General features: G+C 39.1%; 1 protein-coding gene across 3 annotated transcripts in view; it reads left to right on the top strand.

Moving 5' to 3' along the window:
* MAPKBP1 (mitogen-activated protein kinase binding protein 1) overlaps nt 1-18,195 on the top strand; it is a 134,761-nt gene that overhangs the window by 53,582 nt on the left and 62,984 nt on the right. For all 3 annotated transcript variants that reach the window (XM_087951674.1, XM_026664608.2, XM_087951673.1), the window contains exons 4-6: nt 11,292-11,354; nt 12,333-12,390; nt 17,789-17,959. In XM_087951674.1, coding sequence (XP_087807800.1) covers nt 11,292-11,354; nt 12,333-12,390; nt 17,789-17,959 — 292 coding nt within the window. The remainder of the gene's footprint in view (nt 1-11,291; nt 11,355-12,332; nt 12,391-17,788; nt 17,960-18,195) is intronic.

Below are 18,195 nucleotides of genomic sequence, written 5' to 3'. Positions count from 1 at the left end.
TAAGAAATATGCAGGTCTAGAGGTCAGCCTGATTTAAAAGGCCGAGAGCTCTGAATCCAGAAGAAAGTGTGGTAGCATCTTGATAGGGGACTTTGTGATAGGGAAAGAGAGAGATGCAATCCAATAACAGATGCTGAACCTGGTGAAACGCTTGATATTGATCCTGAGGAAAGCCTTTAGGAAAATAGTACGATTTTAGTACCTTGTGTGAGAGAGGTTCCTAGTGCTTTACTCTCTTGAGAGATCCCGCATCTTTAAAAGAATCTGCCCTTGTTTCTCAGCACCAAGTAAATGTTATATTGTGCCCAGCATTGTAACCTGATATAATGATTCAGACTATTAAGATTAGCTTCCCCTAGTTGGATGCCTTCCAAATCTTTTGGAAGGGAGTTTTGGTCATGTTGGCTGGGAAGTGGGCAAATACAGTCCAAGTAATCTAGGAGAGGCTGCTCTCCATAAATACAGAGAGCATGATGATGATGTGAAGCCTATAGCAATTATACCTCGTGGGTTTATTTGTTTGATTAGGTTTATATTCCACTATTAATTCAGGAGCTCAAGGCTGCTAATGTAGCATTTCATTCTCTTATTTTTCCTCACAAGGTAGTTGTAGGTTGGACTGAGAGAGCATGAGTTGCCCAAAGTCATCCTAAGATGGATTTAGATTTTTCTTTTTCAATGCAATACCTGAACTTTTGCACCAGGTAGTCCTCTTATAAACCATCAAACAAATGTATTGATGAGAATAGCTAGGACTCTTATGTTGGCAGTTGCTCCTATAGTTCGAAAGAAAAGTGTTAATATTGTACTTCTTCACAATTTCCACAAATATGAAAATTCTCTTCTGTGATGTTATGATTGGTCAAAGATCTTGGTGTTTAAATGCTAATCTGCCTCTGGCATTAAAGGAGAGGTTGTGCATATGTATGCATTTCTATAGACCTCTCCAAACCTCTCTTCACCTTTGCTTTGATACCAGAAGTGACCTGTGTTGGAGGAAAAACATCGCAGAGTCTGTCTGCAATGCCTGGGATATGCTTCTTCAATTCTTTCTTACTTTCTCTCACTGTACATCACTGCACTATTATTTAGCTCAAAACCTAGCCTAAACTTCCGCCTTCCTACGGAAGGATACAGATGAACCTCTCTCACATGTACCATTGGACTTGAGCCTGCACTGTAAGTTGTCCAGCCTCTGAAGATGTCATGTTATATCATGGTGCCTCTTGGGTCTAACCTAAAAACAGGGTGCCCTTATTGGGTACCATTGGACTTTGAAAGTACCTCTTAAGCCCTCTTAAGCAAATGTTACCAGCTTGAACTGCAAACTTGCTGAGTTGAGTGCAGAATGTCAATAACTTTTTCCTTCTAACTCTTATCATCACCCTGGTTATTCTTTAGATTTGATTGTTTGGGTTGAAACCACATGAACTTGAGGAGTTCTCTACTCCTGAGTCATAGACTTTCAAGGTCTGCTTTTTCTAAACTTAGGAGATATTTTGCTTGTCATTTCTGAGCCAAGTTTCATGGAAAATGACAGTCATCTGTGTCACAGCCAAGCTAAGTGGTAGGATGTGGGAACAGATATCAGTATTTCTCCAGCCAAAAAAAATCTGCTCAGCACATATTTAAATATTATACTACTGTATAATAAAGAGTAAATCATGCCAAACGTTGAATGACAAGTCCTTCCTTCCTTCCTTCCTTCCCTTCCACCTTCTTTCTTTCTTTCTTTCTTTCTTTCTTTCTTTCTTTCTTTCTTTCTTTCTTTCTTTCTTTCTTTCTTTTTCTTTCTTTTTCTTCCTTCCCTCCCTCCCTCCCTCCCTCCCTCCCGTATTCACAAATTCCCCTTTGAAACCACATATTTCTCACTCCAGTCTCTTCTCTTTTCATTTTTTTCTGGCACAAGGATGACTACATAACGGCAGGACCCAAAATGTTGGATAAATGGAAAAAACGACCTCTTAGCTTAGCCAAATTATATGCTGTGCACAGCATGTTCTCAGATAAGGCTTTTCAGTCTTAAGAAATTGTTATTCCTATGAAGACTGGGTGTCACTCTAAATATGTGCAGGCATCTTACACAGCTGAAAAATCAAGCAAAACACTGTCACTGTGGCTTTCCTGTGCACGAGAGGGCTGAAAAGTGGGCAGCTTAGGGGGAATCAGGCTTCAAGCAGAGACGCTAAATTGTGATGGTCTTTCTCGTGATGTATTTTTTTAAATAGCTGGGAATATGTTGTCAGGCTCTGACTCAAAGAAAAGGAAATATTATAAAAGGCAATTAGAAATAGACAGCATTTGGGATTATTCAAGGCTTCTTAGGCTAAAAAGAAAACACATAGGTAGTTTTAGTTTAATGATAATAGCGACTGGGATTTCTGTCATTAAGCAATGCGATGGTAAAGTGTGATGTCAGCTGACTGTGCTGCTTAATGGTGGAAGTCCCTGGTTACTATTGTTAAACGAATCCCCACTGGTCATTAAACGAGGATCTCAGGTGCCCACAATCTCTGAATTCCTGCTAGTTTTCCCATCGACTTTGCTTCTGGGAAGCCAGCAGGGAAGGTCACAAGCCACAATCACCTGAATGAGGGATGAAGCGTTCGACAGAAATCCAAGCCAGTTGCCGAGTGCCCAGATTTCTGCTACATCACTGCAGGGTTGCTATGATGGCTGGAACATCAAGGAAAAGTCATAAGAACCACTTGCCAATGGCTGTTGTTGTAAGCTTGAATGATCACTGAATAAATGGCTATTACCCAAGGACTGATTATTACCCAAGTGATAATCAGTAGTGGGATTCAAAAGAATTTACTACCGGTTCTGTGGGCATGGCTTGGTGGGCGTGGTGTGGCTTGGTGGGTGTGGGAGGGGAAGGATACTGTAAAATTTCCATCCCCACCCCACTCCAGGGAGAAGATTACTGCAAAATCCCATTCCCTCCCTACCCCACTAACCTGCTTTCCAGCTCCATTCTCCTGTGCAGAGCAACAAAAGAAGACTCAGCCAATCAGCTGGGACTCGGGAGGCAGAGGATGGGGCGGGCCCAGTCAGAGGTGGTATTTGCCGGTTCTCCGAACTACTCAAAATTTCCACTACTGGTTCTCCAGAACTGGTCAGAACCTGCTGAATACCACCTCTGGTGATAATAATAACAAACCTTCAAAATATTTTTCCAGTCATAATAAAAATATTTAAATAAAACCAATTAGGGCCATCAGTTGAAGCAGATGCATTGTTTAGATTGACAAATAAAATTGCATGCAGTTTTTGAAGTTAAAGATCCCTGGTTAAACCTTAAAAATGGTGTGTCTTGAAGTAATTTGTTTTTTTATGTCTGCAGAGCATTAAATCATCTTTTTCTACTCATTACTAGATATTATTTTTATATCAAAGCAAATAAATCCTTCTCTTTTGGAGAAGGGAGTATTGGTCAATGTGTAAACACATTGTACTGTATTTTACTTTAAGTATGGTGAAGGTGGGACAAAATAAGAGGGATTGTAAAGTATATTACCTTGAATACTTGAGGGAAAGGTGGGACATTTATCTAAAAGTAAAAAGCATAATTTACTACCTCTGCACAGTGGCTGTGTCTGAAAACAATACATGACTCAAAATATTATTCTACTGCACTGACTCTGTATTCCTAGTGCTGGGAAATTTTCGTTTGCATTGATTTCCCTGGCATTTGAAAAAGAGCACAATAAATATGACTTCCTCTTTTTGTAATGTCACATTTATTTTCTTATTTATTACAATATTTGTGGATTACCCCTATCAATTAGGACTCTGAGTAATAACTGCATATTTCCAAGATTAAAATATGACAAAGTAACATAATTCAATTTGTTTTTCTAAGACAGGGGGAAATACAATGCACAACAAGTGATCCACTAAACTGAAGCTTACTACCCAATAATTGCTGGCAAGCCCAGAGTCTAACATTCCCTACACTTTGCAGTTCCAGGCAGACAGTAACAGCTTATGGCATTTTAGACAATAACAGCTTAAGGCATTTTATTTTAGCTTGTTAAGGATGAGAATCAGAGTGGGATAACTGGATTTGAAGAATGGATTTAAGAAAAATCTTTACACTTGATCTTATATGCAAATAATATTCCTTTCACGTTGCCTATACATCCAAAGTAGTTCCTAATCTTTTATCAGCATTGTTCCTCTTCTGAGATACAGATCTTGTCTGAGGTCTGTTGTATGGACAAAAGACCTTTAAAAACAAGTATTGACTTTTTTGGTTTCTGAATTGTGGTACAGAGATACAGCATTTAATTTTTTTATTATTACTTTTTTTCAATCAGTTCCTTGTTCTCTCCCTTCTGTGATTCGATCCTACCCAACTAAATCAGAGGCAATAGAAGCCCTTTCATTCATGGAAGAAAGCAGGAATTGGAATAACACTTTACTCTGCACCCATCACACACTGCCAGTATTCTAATCTAGACTATAGCAAAGAGAAAGAATGGCCTCCGACCAATTCCAAATAAAATGGATCTATTGACAGCAAAATGGAGTGGAATCCTTTTGCTTCTGCTTCATTTGAACGGGAAAAGGAAGTTTACTTATAAAGCAGGAGAAGTGATGGTTGCATAAAACAAACCACTGTTTCCTAATGTAGTTTTGCTGCTCTGTATTACTCAATGAATAACTGTGTTATTTGGTGATTAGAACTTCATGGGAGTATCTTCCTATAACATCTGTTCATTTACTGAGCTTATTCTAGGTTGTTTAAGAATGTGATTTTAAATCTCTTTCTTAAAATAATTGCTTAACCTACATGCTTTATTTAAAATATGGATTGTCCCATAGCCCATATGGGACAGCTATCCCTGTCCAACTGATTAGAAGAAAATAAAACAACAAAATTCTTAAGCAATTACCTGTCTGCCTATTTCTTAATGTAAGAAAGTGATTGGCGTCTCTCAAGAATTACATTGCTGGAGAGAAGGCTAGAAGAGTGATCTTCAATTTGGAAGAAATGAAAACAGTGAGTGAGTGTGTGTACACTCACATATGTGTGCTTGGTAAAAGATATTCCATCCTAAAGCAAGCCATGTGTATCAGAAAAGTATATTAACAAATTAACAGAATTGGAAGGGACCTTGTAGGTCATCTAGTCCAATCCCACACCCAAGCAGACCCTGCATCATTTCTGACAGATGGCAGTCCAGTCTCTTCTTGAAAGCTTCCAGTGACGAAGCTCTCACAATTTCTGAAGGCAAGCTGTTCCATTGGTTGATTATTCTCACTGTCAGAAAATTTCTCCTTATTTCCAGGTTGAATCTCTCCTTTGTCAGTTTCCATTCATTATTTCTTGTCTGGCCTTCAGGTGCTTTGGAAAGTAGCTTGACCCCTTCCTCTCTGTGGCAGCCCCTCAAATATTGGAACACTGCTATCATGTCTCCTATAACTTGACCTACAGCTGCTTACCTCAAATTTTATAATATATCTCTGTGTATGAAGCAAATGATTTGGTTCACCATGTCTTATCAAGATCTTCAGAATCATGATACTTGCCTTTCAAAATACTCATTATTCCCTCTATTTTTGTGCCATGTGCAGATTTAATAATCATATTTTCTAATTCCTCGTCCAAATCATTTATTCAATACTACTGAACAACACAGGCCTAGCCTTTCAGTATGTTACTTGACAGTTTCTTCCAGACTCATGTGGAACTGCTGATGTATATTTGTTGGGTGTTATTGTTCAATTATTTGTCTCTATATCTGATGCTGTTATGATGCGGACTATATTTTGCCATCGTTTCTATTAGAATGTCAAGGGACAGTTAATCAAATGCATCATTGAAATTATGATAAACCATAAGTACCACATACCTTTGATGATTTAAACTGGTCAGTTTATCAGAAAAAGGTCAATGTACATGATTTATTCTCGATAAAGTCATGCTGGCTCCTGGGAAGCAGTGCATTCTTTACTAAATGCTCACCAACTGACTGCTCAATTATCGGTTATAGGAGTGTGGTGACTCAAGAGGTTAAAATGCTGGGCTGACGATCGGCAGGCTCACGTTTGAGACCCACTGCTGCTGCAGAGTGGAGTGAGCTCCTGTCACAAGCTCCACCTCCTGTTGATGCAGCAGTTTGAAAGCAGGCGATCACAAGTAGATAAATGGGTACCACTTTGGTGGGAGACTTCAAGGGAATGTAAAGGAGCCCCCAACTGGGCATCCCCTAGGCAACGGTGATGTCACTGGAAAATCCTTTTACCATGGAAGCACTTCAGATCTTTTGACATGGAAACATTAATTATCTGTTCCATTTTTCTGATACTAATATCCAGCTGACTGGTCTATAATTTGTCTGATCCTCTTTTTCCTCCTTTCTGAAGCTAGGAACGGCATCTCCCTTCTCCAGTCCTCCAGTAATGTGTGTGTCCTTCATGATTTCTCAGAGAGCACCGAAATGTGCTCCAAGAAGACACTGCTAAGTTTCTTCAAGCCTTTCATATATAACTGATCTGGTCCTGGAGACTTAAACATATTCATGGTAGCCTCTTTACTTACCTTGTATTGCCTCTCCCTCCTTTTGTTGTTTTACTTAGCTGAACGCAATTAAATTTTGGAGAGAAAATAGAAGCAAAGTAGAAGCTGAGGATTTCTCCCCTCCCCATATCACTTTTACTATCCAACCATATATTCCTACATCACCCCCACTCCCCATTGCCAGAAGATTTGCACAGTATATCCCAAATACTTTCACTGCTTGAAGTGCAGCCTATCTTTTTGCCAAAAGTTCTTTATCTTAAAAATCTCTTTTAAAAAAAAGATTGTAAATTCGGGCACGGTGACATGGTGACCTGCTTTATGACCATCAGGACTTACCGTCAAAATTGAAGGTTCAATTACAGTCATAAGTCGAGGACTACCTATACTGTTCTGGAGTCTAGGCACACCATCAACAGTGATATCCTGGAATTTATACAGAAGCTCCAGGGTATAATATCTCTTCTTGTAGACGTGGGCCTTAGAGTAACATTCCTTGAGTTTTCCATTCTCTCTGCTTGACTTTTTTCTATTTTCTTTGAAGCTTCTTAGTCCTGTTATCCAGGGATCCCCAACCTTTTCGACGCCATGGCCCGGTTCCGGCATCAGCTGGGCGCCGCGCCCGGCGCGTCAACTGGGCACCGCCATCTTTTTGACGAAAAAGTGATTCTGGTGACGTCACCGGAAGCACTTTTTCGTCAAAGATGGCGGCGCTTAGCGCTCCGTGAGCTTTTTCGGTAGAAATGGCTTTCTACCCGAAAAGCTCACCGAAGCGCTTAGCGCCGCCATCTTTTTGATGAAAAAGTGCTTCCGGTGAGCTTTCTACCCGAAAAGCTCACCGGAAGCACTTTTACCAAAAAGATGGCGGTGCCCAGCAACCAGCGGCCCGGTAAGGCTTGTTCCATGCGCCCGGTACCGGATCCGCGGACCGGCGGTTGGGGACCCTGCTGTTATCCCTCCACAAGTGTTCATTAAGTTAGATTCAAGGGTTTCCCATCTTTCTTAATAAGCTGAGAATGTCCATTGCTGACAATAAAGCATTTGTGCTTTATATTTATATTCTTATCTTGTGACATCCCCAGTTATTTCCTGCTCACTTCTTTTCCATTATCATCCATCTAACAAATAGAGCTTGTTTCACCGAGTTCGTTGAGGAAGTGCCATTCAGTCTTGTGCCATGAATCCCTGTATCTTCTCAAGTGTTTTTAAATGCCAGCTATTAATTGTGTTTATTGGCATGCTGGCAGTAACCAAGGGGCTGAATATCAGGAAATGTGCAAGCGTAGAAAATGTAATCTGCTGGTACAATTTATGCATATCAAGTAACTTTTTCTTTTAACAGACTGTTTGATCTTACTAATATATCTATAAATCACTGGAGCTTGAAGTTCTACCATGCTTTATTCTGTAATGGTGAGAGGAGGAAGGCAGAGTATATGCATGCATCTCTTCATCTATGGAAGGAAACAAACCTGCATATGCTAGATAGGTTGGACATTAAGCAACCTATTTAAGATTGTCATACTTTACCTAAGTTGGAATTAGGGTTAGGTTTCATTCAAACTTGACACAAAGCTTTTGCAACCTTAAGAAGATTGTTGCTGATATGTCTGCCTGTGTGTCTGCCTGCCTGCCCGTCTACCTACCTACCTATTGGATTTTGAGGCCACCCAATTCCAAAAAGATTCCAGGCAGTTTACAGTTTTTAAAAAGAACACATTATTTAAAGAAACATGATTGCCTAGACAAAGCCACGTAAACAACATGCATGAAAAAAATAAATTGACAGATTCTTCACAAATCCCCTAATCTCAGGCATGGGAATGGAGCCAGATGTAATTATCTCCACAGGATTCTGTTCCAGAGGATAGGGCCATGACATAATAGGTTGTCATGGTTTTCAAGGTCAGTCTCATGTAGGGTCCCTTGTACTGATTGAAATAATCCAGTCATGAGGTCACTAGGGCATGAATAACCATTTGAAGGGCCCCACAGCTGAGGAAAGGACACGACTGGCATACATCATGGACCCATGCAAAGGCCCTTCTGGCCACAGCTACCATCTGCTGTTTGAATAGTAGCTGTGAGTCTAGGACAATTCCCAAATTGCACACTTATCTTGAACGAGGAAATGCAACATCACCTTTTGGAGTTGCATGTGATAGATCTGTGATGATTGATACCCTGTTTCAGAAGAAGAGAGTGCCCAGTCAAGGTCAGCCAGCCTCTTATTCTTGCAAGACTTCTCAAATAATAACATCTGTTCTGAACAACTCTTTCATCAATGAAGTATTATGGAAAAATAATAATAATATGGCAGCTTGTTATATTTTTGTCTGTCATTCTTAGTTGGAAATCTAGCCAGGAAAAAGGGTCTCAATTTACTGAAGCAGAAAAAACTCTTATTATATGGATAACTTACTCTTGCCTTTGCTAGGTCAGTTTCTCTCAGTCTGACTGTTCCTGCTTTGCTACAAGATTCTAGTGAAAAGATTCACAGAAAAACAAATGGGTTTGGTGGGGCCAAGGTCAATAAAATAGTGCTTAAGGCAAGGAAACTGTCAAACCAAACTAAATAAATCGAGCCAGTGAGGGAGGATTGAAGTGGAGTAGAATGAATGCCTGTAAGACCACAATTGGGGGGGAAATCAATGAGAAGGAGAGAAGAAATCTGTCATGGAGATAAGGCTGGAAGGAAGCGGTTTATTAAAATTGCTGTGGTGGATGAGTCAGATTCAGTGTAATTGTGATTTTGACATTAGGTTCCTTTGCTGCTTTGTTCCTAAATTTAGCTTTAAGATGGAAATGCAACCTTTTTGAGTTTCACTTATTTTAACTGTAGGTGATTTGAAAGGGTTTATGCTGCCTTATTCTGATGCTTTCCTGAACTTTCATATAGAAGCTGTTGAAAGGCTAGAAGCCTCTTGTGACTGTTATTCAGTATAAAAGGTTGTATACAGATAAGCATCAATGAGCCCACAATAGAAGCTAGATTGTGACAATGCCAGGAGGCATCTTAAGGAGAACCTCTGTCACTAGCTTATAGCGAAATTATACAATATTTTTACAATACTGATTCACCTTTTTTGTGTCGGACTCAGATCTTCACTCCCTTTCTAGAAGTATATTTTATAAACATAAAGAATGTTTAAAAACCTAAGGAAAGACAAAGAAAATGCTGCACAAATAACTGTGAGCAGACAAAAACAGATTGATTGAAGTCTTTTTATGTATCTTCACATGACAGTGCCTGTACTTAAGAATAAATGAATGCTTTAGCTGGATGCTAGATCCCCAGTTCTTGTATGAGAATGCAAACATTTCATATGGCCTTGCCTGTAGTGTCATGAAAGCTCATGTGGGAAGACTGAAATTCAGCCATTTCATAATTTGGATGTTTTCATTTTAACTCTATATTTATTTTTATTTGGTGGTTTTGCCTAGGTGTTGCAGATGCCACGGTCCTGATTCCTAATACTTAGCTAAGAGTCAGTTAGGATATTTTGAATGTCCACAACTGCCTGTGTTTCTGTATTACCCTACTTCAGTATTTTTCAAACCTGACAAAATGAATGGATTTCAAACCTCAGAATTGCTGGCTGGGGAATTCTGGGAGTTGAAGTCCATATGTCCTAAGCTGACAAGTTTGAAAAGCACTGTTCTACATAGCAATAGCAATAGCATTTAGACTTATATACCACTTCACAGTGTTTTACAGCCCTCTCTAAGCAATTTACAGAGTCAGCATATTGCCCCCAATAATCTGGGTCTTCATTTTACTGACATTGGAAGGAAGTCTAAATCATGTTGGTGTAATAAATATGCTAGAATATTTTTGCAGAAAATAGTCTTTAGAAAAAAAACACTATACATCTAGTCATGTATTCCTTTGTAACATACTAGAGGAACTTTCAAACGAGATCAAAGATTGCTGCTAATCCTTACAAATTTTCATTTTTAGGCTGCACTTCTGCTTTTCTGAAAGAAATATTGACAATATTGGAGTGAAAATGCAATTTTTTCAGAAAGTTTCTATACAAGTTTTTTTTCAGAGTGTATGTTGTGTAAGCCTTAAAAAAACTAACTTCATGGAAAGCTAATAATTGTCTGAAAGCACGTTACCTACACTAATTAAATATGACTATAGATTGCAAGGATATTATGAGTGTAACTCTGCAGTGTTGTCATGAACAATTTTAATAAAATGCATTTTCATTTAAAATGTGACTAAGACTTGACAGTAGTTTTTATAATAGATTTAGTTCTTCTGATACAACAACATGGGCCACAGTTTTGGTGGAAAACTTCCTTGCTGACCCTCATCTTCTTGCTCTTATGCAGGGAAGCACAGGGCAACTTTAGAAAATTTACCTGTTCAAAAGATCATTTCCGAATGCATGAGGATACTATTCAAGATTAATGTGGGAGAGCTAACTTCCAGTCACTTAGAAAACTACTACAATTAGTGATGACTGCCAACATTTAAACCTGTTTCATGCTGCCCATTAGTGGCTTTTGAGCTATGTATTTCCTGGTCACAGGATAATATTGGCAGATTATCAATTATATTAACTCATCGTTACATAGAATAAGATTTCCGTCCCATGAGGCACTCCATATTTAAGATCCTGTCAGAAGAGTTACTTTTTTAAGGATTCAGATGTGACCTTTGCAGAAGAAGGAAATACAATATTTAATAACCCAAATTGCAGGCTTTATGCATGTTTTTTCCCCCTCAACTTTTGCAATTCTTGTTCTGTAGGTGTGTTGTTGTGCTGTTTAACCCCAGGAAAAACAAGCAACATCATATTCTAAACAGCTCCAGGTAAGTGAAAAACACTGAGTTCTTAATTATCGATTTGCTTATATAGTTGTGAAGTAAATGTTGAGGATTTATCAATAATCTTCCTAATTAAGAACTGTGTCTCACTTTTATAACCTACAATGGACAAAGAGTGCATCTAAAGTTTACACACACACACACACACACACTCACTCGACTAGGGAATCAATGCATACAAAGAACAAACAAATTTAGGAACAGTTTGAACAGGGATCACAGAATTTCTTTTTTACTCTTTGGAAATTTATTACGGAAGAGGAATGCTGAATTTCCTTTATGTTGAACTCTTGAGTATATCTTACATTGTGAATGCCAGAAATCAAGTCATGGTGATGCTAATTGTAGGAAACAAAATTGTGGTTAAACAGCTGGTTTCTTAATTTCGGCAATTTAAAATAATATAAGATTATTCTGCAGTTCAGGTGCTTAAAGCACTAAAGCATTTACAGAGTGGGCTGTTGCACATTCAAGTTTTGATGTTTTTCCTTTTTATGAAATGCTGTGGAGGCTTGAACTGTTGAAGCCTCTTTTTCATAGATGACTCCTGTCTAGATCTAACGTCTGAATAAATCTCTGTTGAAAAAGTGTGCTAAAGCAGCCATCAGCTTAACACAGATGTCCATTTTGTTCTTCTTTCCTGTGTTTCCTCCCATGCTGCCTAGAGTCATTCTGAAGTTGAGCAGCTTAGAAATTCAATGAATGAATGAATGAATAAATAGTCTGACATTCAAAAGCTTTAACAGACAAATATTTATACAACAGGCTATGTTGATTCAACACCTAGGCAAATAACGATGTAGTGTTTGGCTCTTGTAGAACCTTCCTTCATAGTGCAAGGAATTGTACAGGAACAGCACTGAAGCTGCATGGCCTTATATTTACTTAATTCTATTGAGTTGAAAATGCCAATATTGTATTGATTTTGTAGCTTTTCACAGTAGGATTTCTTCTTTTGTTCAGGAAGACTATTACGGCCCTTGCTTTTTCTCCTGATGGAAAATACCTGGTTACTGGAGAGGTAAGTTTGGGTCACATGGCTCTCATGTGCCAGAAATTCAAGCATTCCTTCATATTTCAATAGTCAACCAAAGCAGGAATGACTTAAAAGCCTTACTCTGACAGGATGAGGAGAGAGACATGCTACAATAAAAAAATAGCTCCTTGCTTTGGGTGGCAGGAAGAAAGGATCTGGGATCCAAGTGGCAATCTATCCTGAAAGACCAGAATTCCTAGTTAAATACACTACACCAGCGTCCACTGCGACTTGGGACCACAAGAAGGCATAGATGACTGCCAACTTCCCCTTTTCCATTGATATCTAAGGTAAAGAAAGATAGTGGCAGCCAGTCGCTGCCTACCCTTCCATCTCAATTTGAGCCTCTCTTGAATGAGCTTAACTGATGGATCATTCTGAGGGCCTGGGATCTAGGCAGCTTACTATTCAACAGGCTCAATATTGAAAAAGCCTATATACTTGAAACAGCATGCTCAGGAAAAGAACAATGCTGATAGCTTCAGCTTTAGTGCTATGGCTGTACAGAGTTTCAAGTGGAAGCAGGTACTTGGGAGAGTCATCAAGACAGCTTATAAATATAAAGAGCTGGAGCTGATTTAATCTCTCTGTCGAATGAACTGATTTCTTTTTAAATCTTCAAGAACAGGGAAGGTTTGCACTTTGAAAAATAATTATTTTTCTCCCAATACCACCAAGGATGTTTTTGAGGTCCCCAAACCAGTGTCATCAGGACATTGTTGTCATAATGATACATTCCAGATTATCTGTGCTAGATTTCATATGAGAATGTGTCATGAGGGTCTATGGTTTAATGGTGAACCTGGGCTTCTTGTAACAAGGATCACATTCTGTTGATAATTCATGGTGTTTCCAATGCAAAGCTTGTGAACAAAAGTAAAAAAAATACTTTATTGTGGGTACATAAAGAAGATTCAGTCTCAGTGGAAAGTAAGAAGGGCTGCTCAAGTTGCAAATACATAATTAATTAAAATATTTTAACAATGTCTTGTTTTATTTAAATGGAAAGAACATTCTTAATCTGTGGATACATTGATTTAAGTGGCTGGAGAAGTAGAAAGGAAACCAGTTGCTCAATTGAATTGCTTTGCAACAGAACTATTAGGGAGAGAACATTTAGATCAGGGATGCCACAGAGATGGATTTGTAAGGTGAAAACCACTTGAAGGCGGTGTTGCCTTCAGTTTTCACAAAACTTCATATTTGATATAGAAGATTTAACGAACTGCAGACCATTTTTGTGTTGCAGTCCTATGTGTTCCAAAGCACCTCTTCCAAATCAAATCCTAATATGTTAATACATTATAGAAAATGAAAGGATGATGTTGATTTCTACTTTGGATAGGGTACAAAGAAGCCAATGTGTATAGTCTCATTTACATTTTTTTATGAGGGAAGGTCTTTGGGAGAAAAATTGACTGTAGTAACAAAGATGCTGATGCTTGTCGATTTGGCAGGGCTGGGTTTAGTTGCTGGCAACAAAAGTTTTCATTAAAAAAAAATTGTATGAAGCTGAAAAGGCCAGTATTCAGTTTCTTATGTAGATCAGATAATGCGTACAATACCACCACTGTATGTATTGTGAAGATTGAATTGGTGCTTGCTTGAAGCCCACAAAAATGTTGACAGCCTCTTGTTGTCCATGTTGGATGGTTGCCATGTGTGTCCAAAGAAACTGATTTACTAATGGACTGTGTACACAATCCCTTCATTATCATGAATATTTTGGACTGCAGTTATTGAATTCAAGGGGTGATTCACCCCACTCCCACCAAGTCAAGCAATGAACTGTAGAATGCGGATGCTAGTCATATGACCTGCAAGCTTGTAACTGGGTCAACATAAGAATGATTGTGCGGGATTTAAAATGTTAGATTTGAGAATGGGCAGCAACGTATCCCTGAATGCTTAAAAGCAAGGCGGGGGCTTCTTTTATTCCATGGGAATCTGATGCTCAGAACATTTTGCCACAGGATATAAGACCCTAAGTTGGAAAGGCCCTTTGAGGTTAGCCTCTGCTTAATGCAGGATTTACAAAGTTGGATGCAATAGCAGTATCTTTGACAGATGGCTGCTCAGCCTCTAGCCTCTCATGACTTCTGCAGCAACAGACTGTTCATCTTTGGAGTTTTGAAACCCTCTCCCTACAGAACATTTCCCAAACTTTAAATCAGTGGAGCTAAAAGTTAGCTCTGTTTGACTATGCTTCATAAACATTGCAATAACTGCAATCTATTATCCTTTTTTAAAAAGCTATGCTTAGTGGCAATATAGTAAACAACGGCAGAAGTCTGGAATGGTTCATTCTGTAGGGAAGAGGAATTCCTGCAACTTTAAATGGCAAGGGATTGGATAAATGTTAACATTGACATTTCATGATTGGGCAACTGGGCTCTTAACATGGTGTTGGTTGTAGAATCCAGTGCCTCCATTGCTTTCTCCTCTTCCTTCAACTAAGGGCACCTATTCACCCCTTTCCACTCTCATACAGTGATTGCCTACAATGTTGACTTTGGTTCTGCTAGTAATGTTTTTTTCTTTTCTTATTGAACCCTGTTAGATAAGTATTCATCTTGCTCCAACTTATTCTTATATATCTACAGATGAAACTCGAAAAATTAGAATATTGTGCAAAAGTTCATTTATTTCAGTAATGCAACTTAAAAGGTGAAACTAATATATGAGATAGACTCATTACATGCAAAGCAAGATAGTTCAAGCCGTAATGTGTCATAATTGTGATGATTACGGCTTACAGCTCATGAAAACCCCAAATCCACAATCTCAGAAAATTAGAATATTACATGCAATCAATAAAACAAGGATTGTACATAGAACAATATCGGACCTCTGAAAAGTATAAGCATGCATATGTACTCAGTACTTGGTTTGGGCCCCTTTTGCAGCAATTACTGCCTCAATGCGGCATGGCATGGAAGCTATCAGCCTGTGGCACTGCTGAGGTATTATGGAAGACCAGGATGCTTCAATAGCGGCCTTCAGCTCTTCTGCATTGTTCGGTCTCATGTCTCTCATCTTTCTCTTGGCAATGCACCATATGGAGTTCAGGTCAGACGAGTTTGCTGGCCAATCAAGCACAGTAATCCCATGGTCATTGAACCAGGTTTTGGTGCTTTTGGCAGTGTGGGCAGGTGCCAAGTCCTCCTGGAAAATGAAGTCAGCATCCCCCATAAAGCTCATTAGCAGAAGGAAGCATGAAGTGCTCCAAAATCTCCTGGTAGACGGCTGCATTGACCCTGGACTTAATGAAGCACAGTGGACCAACACTAGCAGATGACATGGCTCCCCAAATCAACACAGACTGTGGAAACTTCACACTGGACTTCAAGCATCTTGCAGTGTGTGCCTCTCCATTCTTCCTCCAGACTCTGGGTCCTTGGTTTCCAAATGAGATGCAAATGTTGCTCTCATCAGAAAAGAGGACTTTAGACCATTGAGCAACAGACCAGTTCTGTTTTTCTTTAGCCCAGGTAAGACACTTCTGACGTTGTTTGTTGTTCAGGAGCGGCTTGACAAGAAGAAAACGACATTTGAAGCCCATGTCCAGGATCCGTCTGTGTGTGGTGGCTCTTGATGCACTGACTCCAGCCTCAGTCCACTCCTTGTGAAAGTCCCCAACACTTTTGAATGGCCTGTTCCTGACAATCCTCTCCAGGCTGCAGTCATCCCTGCTGCTTGTGCACCTTTTTCTTCCACACTTTTCCCTTCCACATAACTTTCTATTAATGTGCTTTGAAAATACAGCACTTTGGGAACATCCAACTTCTTTTGCAATTACCTTTTGAGGCTTTCCCTCCTTATGGAGGGTGTCAGTGATGGTTTTCTACATAACTGTCAGGTCAGCAGTCTTTCCCATGATTGTGATTCCTACTGAACCAGACTGAGAGACCATTTAAAGGCTCAGGAACCCTTTGCAGGTGTTATGGCTTAATTAGCTGATTAGAGTGGGACACTTTGAGCCTAGAATATTGAACCTTTTCACAATATTCTAATTTGCTGAGATTGTGAATTTGGGGTTTTCATGAGCTGTAAGCCATAATCATCTCAATTATGACACATCATGGCTTGAACTATCTTGCTTTGCATGTAATGAGTCTATCTCATATATTAGTTTCACCTTTTAAGTTGCATTACTGAAATAAATGAACTTTTGCATTATATTCTAATTTTTCGAGTTTCACCTGTATGTTCCTTAAATATATTTACCACCTCAGACTAAAAATGTAAATGTTATAAGCTACCCATTACAAGAATCTTTAAAGATGACTTTAGAGATTGTGGGAGAACAGCGCAGAACAGAACAGAACACTTTATTTGGCCAAGTGTGATTAGGCTCACAAGGAATTTGCCTCTGGTACAGAAGCTCTCAGTATACATGCGAAGAACAGAATAATCATCATCACCATCATCATCCCAATAAGAGCGGGGAGTAAAGAAGATAATAATATATAATATACCCATACTACATGGCTAGATATACATAGATATGAGAAAGTAATGTGAGAATTACGGTAGGTGTTCAGCAGATTGATGATGCAAGGGGAAAAAAACTGTCCCTGTATCTAGTTGTTTTGACATGCAATGCTCTGTAGCATCCTCCCAAGGGGAGGAGTTGAAGCAGATTATGTCCAGAATGTGAGGGATCTCAGGCCTCCTTCTGACCCACTCAATATACGATATTTTTCCTGTATTACCCACATTTTGCATATGACCTTGACATCCACATCAGTTAACATGTCAGCAAAAATAGATATTTTACACCATTTCCAGAAATGTGCTTTTCAAATGGTGATTTTATTTTTTAAAGTGATGTCCATTTTTTTTTATAAATTTATTGCTGTTGAGCTTACCCACTTCTTCAATTAGAACTGACTTTAAGCAGGTGTTGTAAATTGGGTTAAAAGCATGCAATATACATTTCAGTAAAATAGCAGCAAGCATGATTTATATAAAAAATAATATATGGCAGAATTCAGCTCTGGGGATCTAATCCTTTTAACAAGCACTGAGCAAAAGTCAACATTTGTTACTAGAAATGACAAATACCACTCCAGACTACAAGACCTGGTGAAAGAGCCATGATTTGATGGATTTTGTGAAAGTCAGGAGCTATTTGGATATCTGGCAGAATATTATTTTACAACTACTGAGAAAAATTGCCTCTGGGATAGCAGTGAAGATGGCAGCCCATGAGTGAAAAGACAGAGCAAGCCATTTTGGGCAACCTTCATGTTGTTTCACAGAGTGTCAAAGCACTACAAAAGACTAACTTTGTTGAGGGCTTTGGCTTGTCTTCCATGTTTGAATAAAAAGGGCATGTAAGTGACTATATTGTAATGGCCAATTTTCTTTCTGACTACAGAGCGGGCATATGCCTGCAGTCCGTATATGGGATGTTGCTGAGCGGACTCAGATGGCTGAACTTCAAGAGCATAAGTATGGAGTGGCATGTGTGGCCTTCTCACCAAGCTCCAAGTACATTGTCTCAGTGGGTTACCAGCATGACATGATAGTCAATGTTTGGTCATGGAAGGTAAATTACAGCAAGATTTTTTGTAGCTATTATGTGAGCGTAAGTGAACTTGCAACTAGAAGTTGCATTATAATATGCCTTCAGAACACTAACCCTGTTTCCTCACAGATAATCTACTCTGAGTTTCTGTCTCCCAGTTTGAGTTTGTTCTTGCTGTATATAACAAGGATACAGAGCCTGAACCCCAAGGATTGCATGCATTATTGAAGATAGATAGCACGTGGACCAGAGCCCTT

Source organism: Notechis scutatus, chromosome 1 (assembly GCF_049901735.1).
Source record: "Notechis scutatus isolate UNSWTSFEM ecotype Mainland chromosome 1, rNotScu1.2, whole genome shotgun sequence".
NCBI classification, from domain to species: Eukaryota; Metazoa; Chordata; class Lepidosauria; order Squamata; family Elapidae; genus Notechis; species Notechis scutatus.
This window is presented reverse-complemented; position numbering and strand designations above follow the sequence as displayed.